This window comes from Tachyglossus aculeatus, chromosome 8 (genome assembly GCF_015852505.1).
Source record: "Tachyglossus aculeatus isolate mTacAcu1 chromosome 8, mTacAcu1.pri, whole genome shotgun sequence".
Lineage (NCBI taxonomy): Eukaryota > Metazoa > Chordata > Mammalia > Monotremata > Tachyglossidae > Tachyglossus > Tachyglossus aculeatus.
In genome coordinates this window covers 37292844-37305443 of record NC_052073.1, presented here as the reverse complement: position 1 = coordinate 37305443, position 12600 = coordinate 37292844, and the positions used below count along the sequence as shown (strand labels likewise).

Below are 12600 nucleotides of genomic sequence, written 5' to 3'. Positions count from 1 at the left end.
AATACTGATAATAATAATAGTAATAACAATAATGATGGCATTTGTTAAGCGCTTACTATGTGCAAAGCACTGTTCTAAGCGCTGGGGGAGATACAAGGTGATCAGGTTATCCCACAAGGGGCTCACAGTCTTTTTAATCCTCATTTTACAGATGAGGGAACTGAGGCTCAGAGAAGTTCAGTGACTTGCCCAAGGTCACACAGCAGACACGTGGTGGAGCTGGGATTCGAATCCATGACCTCTGACTCCAAAGCCTGTGCTCTTTCCACTGAGCCAAGCTGCTTCTGCTACTGATAATGGCATTTATTAAGCGCAAAGCGCTGTTCATTCATTCATTCATTCAATCGTATTTATTGAGCGCTTACTGTGTTCAGAGCATTGTACTAAGCGCTTGGGAAGTACAAGTTGGCAACATATAGAGACGGCCCCTAACCAACAGTGGGCTCACTGTTCTAAGCTCTGGGGAGGTTACAAGGTGATCAGGTTGTCCCACGAGGGGCTCACAGTCTTCATCCCCATTTTCCAGCTGAGGTAACTGAGGCCCGGAGGAGTAAAGTGACTTGCCCAAAGTCACACAGCTGACAATTGGTGGAGCTGGGATTTGAACCCACGACCTCTGACTCCAAAGCCCGAGCTCTTTCCACTGAGCCACGCTGCTTCTCTTATGTGCATGTCTGTAATTTTATTTATTTGCATTGATGTGTCTCCCCGCCTCTAGACTGTACAGTGCTCTGCACACAGTAAGCGCTCAATAAATACGATTGAATGAATGAATGAAGTTCATTGTGGGGGGGGGAATGTCACTGTTTATTGTCGTATTGTACTTTCCCAAGCGCTTAGTACAGTGCTCTTCTAGACTGTGAGCCCGCTGTTGGGTAGGGACCATCTCTACACGTTGCCAACTTGAACTTCCCAAGCATTTAGTCCAGTGCTCTGTGCACAGTAAGCACTCAGTAAATACGATTGAATGAATGAATGCTCTGCACACAGTAAGCGCTCAGCAAATACGATGGATTGAATGAATGAATGTTCTGCACGTGGCGGACTGTCGGCTTCCTGAGGGCAGGGGAAGAGTCTTCTAACTCTACTAGACTCTCCCAAGTGCTTAGCACAATGCTCTGCACACGGTAGGTGCTTAGCAGTCAGTCAGCCAATCATATTTATTGAGCGCTTACTGTGTGCAGAGCACTGGACTCTCTGTGTGCAGAGCATGTCGAAGGCCTCTCATCTTATGTTGCCAACTTGTACTTCCCAAGCGCTTAGTACAGTGCTCTGCACACAGTAAGCGCTCAATAAATAAAATTGATTGATTGATTGATTGATTGATTGATCTTCCCTCTATTCCTGCTGCAAGTTGGCTCTAGTGTCCCAGGGAAAAGTTGGCGGTTCTGCCCACCGCTGCCCTGCTAGTTCCTTCGTGGGGACGGATCGGACAACTTGATCAGCTCCAAAATTAAAAAAATTAACCTACCGCTAAGGCCCTGGTTCATTCCAGAACCTTAGCAGAACCACCAGGCTTTGCGAGCCCCCCATGGGACAACCTCATGACCTTGTATCCCCCTCAGTGCTTAGAACAGTGCTTTGCACATAGTAAGCGCTTAATAAATGCCATCATTATCGTTATTATTATTAATCAAGGTGGGAACGAGCGGCCAGAGAGATAGGAGGGGAGAGCCAGGAGCGGTCAGCGTCCGTGAGGCCGAAGTTGGGTAAGTGTCCAGGAGAAGGGGGTGGGCCGCACTGTCAAGGCGCTCAATAAATACGATTGATTGATTGATTGATTGATTGATTGAAGGCGGCTGAGAGGTGGAGGAGGATTGAAGTGGAGCAGCGGCTGTTTGATTTGGCAAGAAGGAGCTCGTCGGTGACCTTTGAGAGCGCGTTATCTGGGGCCCGAAGGGGACGGAGGACGGATTGGAGGGGGCCGAAGAGAGAATTGGAAGAGGACATTGAGACGGCAAGTGTAGACAATTCCCTCAAGGAGATCAGTGCCAAGGCACTTAATCCACAACCGGAATTTATTGTAAAGCAGTGCGGCCTGTCGCTACAGTCCGGGTTCTAATTCTGGTTCTGCCGGTTTTTTTTTTTTAATGGCATTTATTAAGTGCTTACTATGTGCAAAGCACTGTTCTAAGTGCTGGGGGGGGATACAGGGTGACCGGGTGTCCCACGTGGGGCTCACAGTCTTCATCCCCATTTTCCAGATGAGGGAACTGAGGCACAAAGAAGTTAAGTGACTTTATAATGACATTTATTAAGCGCTTACTATGCTCAAAGTACTGTTCTAAGCGCTGGGGGGGATACAGGGTGACCAGCTTGTCCCACGTGGGGCTCACAGTCTTCTTCCCCATTTTACAGATGAGGGAACTGAGGCACAAAGAAGTTAAGTGACTTTATAGTGACATTTATAATGACATCTATTAAGCGCTTACTATGCGCAAAGCACTGTTCTAAGCTCTGGGGGTGATACAGGGTGATCAGGTTGTCCCACGTGGTGCTCACAGTCTTCATCCCCATTTTACAGATGAGGGAACTGAGGCACAAAGAAGTTAAGTGACTTTATAATGACATTTATAATGACATTTATTAAGCTCTTACTATGTGCAAAGCACTGTTCTAAGCACTGGGGAAGTTACAAGGCAATCAGGTTGTCCCACATGGGGCTCACAGTCTTCATCCCCATTTTACAGATGAGGGACCTGAGGCCCAGAGAAGTAAAGTGACTTGCCCAAAGTCACACAGCTGACAATTGGAGGAGCCGGGATTTGAACCCATGACCTCTGACACCAAATCCCGGGTTCTTTTCCACTGAGCCACACTGCTTCTCATATCGGTTGTCTGATGAGTGGCCTTGGGTAAGTCGTTTCACTTCTCTGTGTCTCAGTTCCCTCACTCAATCAATCAATCAATCGTATTTATTGAGCGCTTACTGTGTGCAGAGCACTGGACTAAGTGCTTGGGAAGTACAAATTGGCAACATATAGAGACGGTCCCTACCCAACAGTGGGCTTACAGTCTACGATGATCCCCGCTCGTAAAATGGGGATTGATTCTAAACCTCATGTGGGACACAGACTGTGTCCAGCCCGATTAGCGTAAATCTACCCCAGTGCTTTGTAAAATGTCTGGCACAGAGTAAGCGCTTAATAAATGCCATTAATGCCCCCCCAAAAGAAACCTAAAAGACCCAATCCCTGCCCCTCATGGGGGTCTGAGGCATCATCCCCATTTTACAGATGAGGGAACTGAGGCCAAGGAAATAAAGTGACTTACCCAAGGTCCCCCAGGAGACAAGAGGCGGAGCGGGGATCAAAACCCAGGTTAAACTTTCCTGAAGTCTTTCCTTCATTCAATCATATTTATTGAGCGCTTAGTGTGTGCAGAGCACTGTATTAAGCGCTTGGGAAGTCCAAGTTGGCAACATATAGAGACGGTCCCTATCCAACATTGGGCTCACAGTCTAGGAGAACAACCTGTCCGAATAACCCGACGTGAGACCTTGGGCCAGTCCCTTCCCTTCTCCTGACCCCGATTTCCTCCTCCATATAATAATGGTGGCATTTTTAAGTGCTCACTATATGCCAAGCACTGTTCTAAGCGCTGAGGTGGATACAGGGTAATCAGGTGGTCCCACATGGGGCTCACAGACTTAATCCCCATTTTCCAGATGAGGGAACTGAGGCCCAGAGAAGTGAAGTGACTTGCCCAGAGTCACACAGCTAAGTGGCGGAGTCGGGATTAGAACCCACGACCTCTGATTCCCAAGCCCCGACTCTTTCCACTGAGCCAGGCTGCTTCTCCAATGGGGATTCAATCCCTACTCTCCCTCCCCCTTAGACTGTGGGACGAAGCAGCGTTCCTTAGTGGATAGAATATGGACCTGGGAGTTGGAAGGACCTGGGTTCCAATTCTGGTTCTGCCCCATCTCTGCTGTGGGACCTTGGGCAAGTCACTTTACTTCTCTGGGCCTCAGTTCCCTCATCTGGAAAACGGGGATTAAGAGTGGGAGCCCCTTGAGGGGGCGGATTGTGTCCAACCTGATTAATTCGCATCCACCCCGGAGCTTGGAACAGTGCTTAGAGAAGCAGCGTGGCTCAATGGAAAAGAGCCGGGGCTTTGGAGTCAGAGGTCGTGGGTTCGAATCCCGGCTCCGCCAATTGTCAGCTGGGTGACTTTGGGCAAGTCACTTCACTTCTCTGGGCCTCAGTGACCTCATCTGTCAAATGGGGATTAAGACTGTGAGCCTCCCATGGGACAACCTGATCACCTTGTAACCTCCCCAGCGCTAAGAACAGTGTTTTGCACATAGCAAGCGCTTAATAAATGCCACTATTATTATTATTATTAATGCTTGGCATGCAGTGAGCGCTTAGCGAGTGCCATTTCTATTATTATGGTTCAACCAATCAATCAATCAATCGTATTTATTGAGCGCTTACTGTGCACAGAGCACTGTACTAAGCGCTTGGGAAGTACAAGTTGGCAACATATAGAGACAGTCCCTACCCAGTAGTGTCCGACCTGAGTTTCTTTCATCTAGCCGGCCAGCTGGTTGTGGGCAGGGATCGTGTCTGTTTATGGGGCTCTCCCAAGCGCTCAGTAGAGCGCTCTGCCTGCAGTAAGCGCTCAGTAAATATCATCATCATCATCATCAATCGTATTTATTGAGCGCTTACTATGCGCAGAGCACTGTACTAAGCGCTTGGGAAGTACAAATTGGCAACATATAGAGACAGTCCCTACCCAACAGTGGGCTCACAGTCTAAAAGGGGGATACAGAGAACAAAACCAAACATACTAACAAAATAAAATAAATAGGATAGATATGTACAAGTAAAATAAATAGAGTAATAAATATGTACAAACATATATACATATATCCAGGTGCTGTGGGGAAGGGAAGGAGGTAAGATGGGGGGGATGGAGAGGGGGACGAGGGGGAGAGGAAGGAAGGGGCTCAGTCTGGGAAGGCCTCCTGGAGGAGGTGAGCTCTCAGCAGGGCCTGAGAGCCCTGAGAATGGCTGAATGAACCGCCCCCAGCGCTCAGTACAATCAATCAATCAATCGCATTTATTGAGCACTTACTGTGAGCAGAGCACTGTACTAAGCGCTTGGGAAGTACAAGTTGGCAACAAGTACAACAAGCACAGGGCCCGGCACGTAGACGGGGCCCAACCGATTCCGTCGTCATCACGATTCGAGGCATTTTTGCGTCCGTCCCCGGGCCCGATCATCCCCCTCAGCCGGGCTACCGTGACCCCCACCTCCGCTCCCTTCTCCGGACCACTGCCCGTCTCCCGGGAAACCGGCGAGGTCGGCCCAGGTGGAGGAGAAGCGGTCAGCTGTGATGGACCGACACAGCCCGGAGGACCCCCTGAGGGAGGAGGCTGGAGCCCCGACCGCTCCTCCCCGTCCATGGGCGAAGACACCCTCCCCGTTGGTCCACTGGGCTGGACGCTGACCGTCTGCTGTTGATTTAAGCATTAATAATTAAGCCTCCCCCCAGATCCACGTTGGATATTGCCGAAACAGGATTCCTCTCTTTTTCCGGGCCCGGTTCACTTCCCTTTTTCCCTGCCGGTTATAAAATCCGCTCGCCCTGAGCCTCCTCAGAGCCGGGGACGGATCGCCGGCCTAGACGGACGACGGACGGGATGGTCGCTCCGCTACGGACCTGGGCGGCCCTCGTGCTGCTCCTCGGCGCGGCCGGGGTCGAGGCGAGGAATCCGGGATTTGTGGTCAGGATCTCCCAGAAGGGACTGGATTATGGTAAAGGAAAATGCGTCCAGTCCATCTCCTCTCCCCGTCTCTCTGGCTCTCCCTGTCTCGGCCCGGCTCTCTGGGCCCGTCGTCTCTTTCTCTTGGGGTTTTCGTCGAGCGGCTCGGCCTAGTGGGTAGAGTTCGGGCCTGGGACTCGGAGGATCTGGGTTCTAATCCCGGCCCTGCCCGTTGGTTGCTGTGAGACCTTGGGCCGGTCGCTTCGCAGCTTGAGAAGCTGCGTGGCTCGGCGGAAAGAGCCCGGGCTTGGGAGTCAGAGGTCACGGGTTCCAATCCCGCTCCGCCACTCATCATTTGGGTGATTTCTAGACTGTGAGCCAACCGTCGGGTAGGGGCCGTCTCTATATGTTGCCAACTTGGACTTCCCAAGCGCTTAGTACAGTGCTCTGCATCATCATCATCAATCGTATTTATTGAGCGCTCACTGTGTGCGGAGCACTGTACTAAGCACTTGGGAAGCGCTCAATAAATACGATCGAATGAATGAGTGATTTGGGCCAAGTCACTTCACTTCTCCAGGCCTCAGTTCCCTCATCTGTAAAATGGGGATGGAGACTGGGAGCCCCACGGGGGACAACCCGGTAAACTTGTATCTACCCCAACGCTTAGAACAGTGCTTGGCCCATAGTAAGCGCTTAACAAATACCATTATTATTATTATTATTATCATTATTCTCTCAGAGAAGCAACGTGGGTTAGTGGATACTTCCCAAGCGCTTAGTACAGTGCTCTGCACACAGTAAGTGCTCAATAAATACGATTGATGATGATGATGATGGATAGAGCCCGGGCCTGGGGTCAGAGGATCTGGGTTCTTATTCCGACTCTGTCGATTGGTTGCTGTGAGACCTTGGGCCAGTCACTTCGCTTCCCTTAGAGAAGCAACGTGGCTCAGTGGATAGAGCCCAGGCCCGGGGGTGAGAGGACCTGGGTTCTAATCCTGGTTCCACCATTTATCTGCTGGGTGACCTTTGGCAGGGCACTTCACTTCTCTGGGCCTCAGTTCCCTCATCTAGAAAGTGGCCCCATTTGGGACGAGGACTGTGTCCAACCGATTGTTGTGCATCTTTCTCAGGGCTTAATGCAGTGCCTGACCCGTAGAAAGCGCTCAACAAATAGCACAATTATTAAGCGTTTACTATGTGCCGTTGCTGACTTGTCTCCCCGCCTAGACTGTAAGCTCATCAGAGAAGCAGCGTGGCTCAATGGAAAGAGCATGGGCTTAGGAGTCACAGGTCATGGGTTCAAATCCCGGCTCCACCAATTGTCAGCTGTGTGACTTTGGGCAAGTCACTTCTCTGTGCCTCAGTTCTCTCATCTGTAAAATGGGGATGAAGACTGTGAGCCCCCTGTGGGACAACCTCATCACCTTGTAACCTCCCCAGCGCTTAGAACAGTGCTTTGCACAGAGTAAGCGCTTCATAAATGCCATCATTATTATTATTATTACCAACTCTGTTCCCTTGGACTCTTCCAAGCGCTTAGTACAGTGCTCTGCACACAGTAAGCGCTCAAGAAGCACCACCGACTGCCCCCTGGACCGTCAGCTCTTTGCGGGCAGGGAACGTGTCTTAACCGACTCTATCATACTGGACTCTCCCAAACACTCAGTACAGTGCTCAGCACACAATAGGCACTCAAAAAATACCACTGACTTTCCTGTAGACGTGCAGCTCGCTGTGGGCAGGGAACATCTCTACCGACTCTGTTTCCACTGGACTCTCCTGAGAGTTTAGTACAGTGCTCTGCTCACAGTAAGCGCTCAATAAATACCACTGATTGATTGATACCGTGGCTCGGTGGAAAGATCCCGGGCTTGGGAGTCAGAGGTCGTGGTTTCTAATCCCACCTCCGTCACTTGTCTGCTGTGTGACCTTGGGTGAGTCACTTCACTTCTCTGGGCCTCAGTTACCTCATCTGTTAAATGGGGATTAAGACTTTGAGCCCCACAGGGGACAACCTGATTACCCTGTATCTACCACAGCGCTTAGAACAGTGCGTGGCACATAGTAAGTGCTTAACAAATACGATTATTATTATTACAGTGTAGTGCATAGAGCCTGGGCCTGGGCATCAAAAGGTCATGTGTTCTAATCCTGCCTCCAACACTTGTCTGCTAGGTGACCCTGGGCAAGTCACTTCACTTCTCCGGGCCTCGGTTATCTCATCTAGAAAATGGGGATTGGGACAAGGAGCCCCACACGGGACAATGACAGCGTCCAGTGATTTGCTTGTAATAATAATAATGATATTTGTTAAGCGCTTACTATGTGCAAAGCACCGTTCTAAGCGCCGGGGGGATACAAAGTGATCAGGTTGTCCCTCGGGGGGGCTCACAGTCTTCATCTCCATTTTACAGATGAGGTAACTGAGGCCCAGAGAAGTGAAGTGACTTGCCCAAAGTCACACTGCTGACAAGTGGCGGAGCCGGGGTGTGAGCCCCTTCCTTCCTCTCCCCCTCATCCTCCTCTCCATCCCCCCCATCTTACCTCCTTCCCTTCCCCACAGCACCTGTATATATGGATATACGTTTTTGTACATATTTATTACTCTATTTATTTGACTTGTACATATCTATTCTATTTTATTTTGTTAGTATGTTTGGTTTTGTTCCCTGTCTCCTCCTTTTAGACTGTGAGCCCACTGTTGGGTAGGGACTGTCTCTAGATGTTGCCAACTTGGACTTCCCAAGCGCTTAGTCCAGTGCTCTGCACACAGTAAGCGCTCAATAAATACGACTGATGATGATGATGATGAACCCACGACCTCTGACTCCAAAGCCCGGGCTCTTTCCACTGAGCCACGCTGCTTAATACAGTGCCTGGCATTTCTCAGCGTTAAACAGATACCATTATTATTATTATTCCGGAGCTTTATCGAAAGCCCTCCGTCAGGATTATCAGCAAGAACTGATGTCTCCCAAGTCTTTTAACTCCGCTTGATAAACTTTCAATTAGACGGGAGATTTTCAAATGGCAAAGTGCCACTGGTGACTGCTTTGAACTTTTGCTTAGAGAGGTGCCCTATTTATGTAGCGCTTTCCCCAAAGCGTCTAAAACACCATCAAGCACATGTCCTAATGTTTACGTTTAACAGCTGTTTTGAACCACCCGATGACAGAGCTTCGAGGGTAAACTATAGTCATTTATCACCAATGCGTTTATTGAAGCAGAGTTGCCTAGTGGGTAGAGCCCAGGCCCGGGGGTCAGAAGGACGTGGGTTCCAATCCTGGCTCCACCACTTAATAATAATGATGGTATTTGTTAAGCGCTTACTATGTGCAAAGCACTGTTCTAAGCGCTGGGGAGGTTACAAAGTGATCAGGTTGTCCCACGGTGGGGGGTTGTCCCAGTCTTCATCCCAACTTGTACTTCCCAAGCGCTTAGTACAGTGCTCTGCACACAGTAAGCGCTCAATAAATACGATTGAATGAATGAATTCACTTTTAGACTGTGAGCCCACTGTTGGGTAGGGACTGTCTCTATATGTTGCCAAATTGTACTTCCCAAGCGCTTAGTGCAGCGCTCTGCACACAGTAAGCGCTCAATAAATACGATTGATGATGATGATGATGATGAATGAATCCCCATTTGACAGATGAGGAAACTGAGGCCCAGATAAGTGAAGTGACTTGCCCAAAGTCACACAGCTGACGAGTGGCGGAGCCGGGATTAGAACCCATGACCCCTGACTCCAAAGCCCGGGCTCTTTCCACTGAGCCACGCTGCTTCTCACTCGTCAGCTCTGTGACTTTGGGCAAGTCACTTCACTTCTCTGGGCCTCAGTTCCCTCATCTGGAAAATGGGGATTCAGTCAATCGTATTCATTGAGCGCTTACTGTGTGCAGAGCACTGTACTAAGCGCTTGGGAAGTCCAAGTTGGCAACATCTAGAGACGGCCCCTGCCCAACAGCGGGCTCACAGTCGAGAAGAAGGGTGGGATGAAGACCGTGAGCCCCCCGTGGGACAACCTGATCACCTTGTATCTACCCCAGCGCTTAGCACAGTGCTTCACACATTGTAAGCGCTTAACAAATGCCATCACTACTATTATTTTTATTATCATCATCATCAATCGTATTTATTGAGCGCTTACTATGTGCAGAGCACTGTACTAAGCGCTTGGGAAGTACAAATTGGCAACATATAGAGACAGTCCCTACCCAACAGTGGGCTCACAGTCTAAAAGGGGGAGACAGAGAACAAAACCAAACATACTAACAAAATAAAATAAATAGAATAGATATGTACAAATAAATAAAATAAATAAATAAATAAATAGAGCAAAAAAATATGTACAAACATATATCCATATATACAGGTGCTGTGGGGAAGGGAGGGAGGTAAGATGGGGGGATGGAGAGGGGGACGAGGGGGAGAGGAAGGAAGGGGCTCAGTCTGGGAAGGCCTCCTGGAGGAGGTGAGCTCTCAGCAGGGCCTTGAAGGGAGGAAGAGAGCTAGCTTGGCTATTATTACACGGAGCAGGGACTGTGTCCAACTCGATTTGCTTGTAACCACCCCAGCGCTTAGTACAATGTCTGGCACATCGTAGCGTTCAACAAATACCATTATTATTGTTATTCCAGAGCTTTATCTAAAGCCTCCCATCAGGATTATCAGCTAGAACTGACGTCTCCCAAGTCTTTTATCTCCGCTTGATAAACTTTCAATTAGACGGGAGATTTGAAAACACAAAAGTGTCAGTAGTGACTGCTTTGAACTTTTGCATAGAAAGCTGCCCTATTTACATAGCGCTTTCCCCAAAGCGTCTAAAACACCATCAAACACTTGTCCTAATGTTTACATTTAACAGCTGTTTTGAACCACGCCACGGCAGAACTTCAAGGGTAAACTATAGTCATTTATGATGATGATGATGGCATTTGTTAAGCGCTTACCATGTGCAAAGCACTGTTCTAAGCGCTGGGGGGATACAATAATAATAATAATAGCATTTATTAAGCGCTTACTCTGTGCAAAGCACTGTTCTAAGCACTGGGAAGGTTACAAGGTGATCAGGTTGTCCCACGGGGGGCTCCCGGTCTTAATCCCCATTTTACAGATGAGGGAACTGAGGCCCAGAGAAGTTAAGCGACTTGCCAAAGTCACACAGCTGGCAATTGGCGGAGCCGGGATTTGAACCCATGACCTCTGACTCCAAAGCCCGTGTTCTTTTCCACCGAGCCACGCTGCTTCCCAAGGTGATCAGGTTGTCCCTCGTGGGGCTCCCAGTCTTAATCCCCATTTTACAGATGAGGGAACTGAGGCTCAGAGAAGTTAAGTGACTCGCCCAAGGCCACACAGCAGACATGTGGCTCACCAATGCATTTATTGAGCTATTTATTGAGCTGGTCTAGTGGGTAGAGCCAGGCCTGGGTTCTAATCCTGGCTCCGCCACTTATCAGCTATGTGACTTTGGGCGAGTCACGTCACTTCTCCGGGCCTCAGTTCCCTCATCTGGAAAATGGGGATGAAGACCGTGAGCCCCTTTTGGGACGGAGACTGTGTCCAACTTGAGTAGCTTCTATGTGGCCCAGCGTCTAGTACAGTGCCCGGCACAAAGTAGCGCTTAACGAATACTGTAATTCATTAGGCACGTGGCTCAGTGGAAAGAGCCCGGGCTTTGGAGTCAGGGTCATGGGTTCAAATCCCGACTCCGCCAGTTGTCAGCCGTGTGACTTTGGGCAAGTCACTTCACTTCTCTGGGCCTCAGTTACCTCATCTGGAAAATGGAAATTAAAACTGTGAGTCCCCCCTGGGACAACCTGATCACCTTGTAACCTCCCCAGCGCTTAGAACGGTGCTTTGCACGTAGTAAGTGCTTAATAAATGTCATTATTACATTATTATTCTTAATAATTAATAATAAATATTATTATAATAATATAATTATTATATTAATATTTAATTTAAATTAAATTAAATTATTTTAAATTAAATATTAATAATAATTAATAATAATTAATGAGATTCGGGATCTCATTAGAGATCCCTGTCTAGAATCATACAGAAGTGACAGGTAAAATCTATGCCGTGAAGGAGGCCTAGGGGAAAGAGCCCGCGTCTGGGAATCAGAGGACCTGCGTTCTCATCGGAGAAGCAGCGTGGCTCAGTGGAAAGGGCCCGGGCATTGGAGTCAGAGGTCATGGGTTCAAATCCCGGCTCCACCACTTGTCAGCTGGGTGACTTTGGGCACGTCACTTCACTTCTCTGGGCCTCAGTTCCCTCATCTGGAAAATGGGGATGAAGACTGTGAGCCCCCTGTGGGACAACCTGATCATCTTGTAACCTCCCCAGCGCTTAGAGTGGTGCTTTGAACATAGTAAGCGCTTAATAAATGTCATTACTATTATTATTATTATTATTATTATCCCGGCTCTGCCACTTGTCTGCTGTGGGACCTTGGGCAAGTCACTTCACTTCTCTGGGCCTCAGTTCCCTCATCTGGAAAATGGGGATGAAGATCGTGAACCCCTTTAGGGACAGGGATTTTGTCCAAATTGATTAGCTTGTACCTCCCCCAGTGTTTAGTACAGTTCCTGGGTCATAGTAAGACACGATCCCTGCCCTAAAGGAACGTCCAGTCTACTGTGTGCAGAGCACTGTACTGAGCACTTGGGAGAGTCCAATAGGGTTAGTAGCATGGCTCAGTGGAAAGAGCACAGGCTTTGGAGTCAGAGGGTGTGAGTTCGAATCCCAGCTCTGCCAATTGTCAGCTGTGTGACTTTGGGCAAGTCACTTCACTTCTTTGGGCCTCAGTTACCTCATATGTAAAATGGGGATTAAGACCGTGAGCCCCCCGTGGGACAAGCTGATCACGTTG

The 12600-nt window shown here is 48.9% G+C and overlaps 1 protein-coding gene across 1 annotated transcript in view; it reads left to right on the top strand.

Moving 5' to 3' along the window:
- The first annotated feature begins 5536 nt into the window (after positions 1–5536).
- Positions 5537–12600, top strand: part of BPI (bactericidal permeability increasing protein) — a 29698-nt gene continuing 22634 nt past the window's right edge. Inside the window, exon 1 of the mRNA XM_038750450.1 lies at positions 5537–5769. Coding sequence (XP_038606378.1) covers positions 5655–5769 — 115 coding nt within the window. The 5' untranslated portion in view covers positions 5537–5654. The remainder of the gene's footprint in view (positions 5770–12600) is intronic.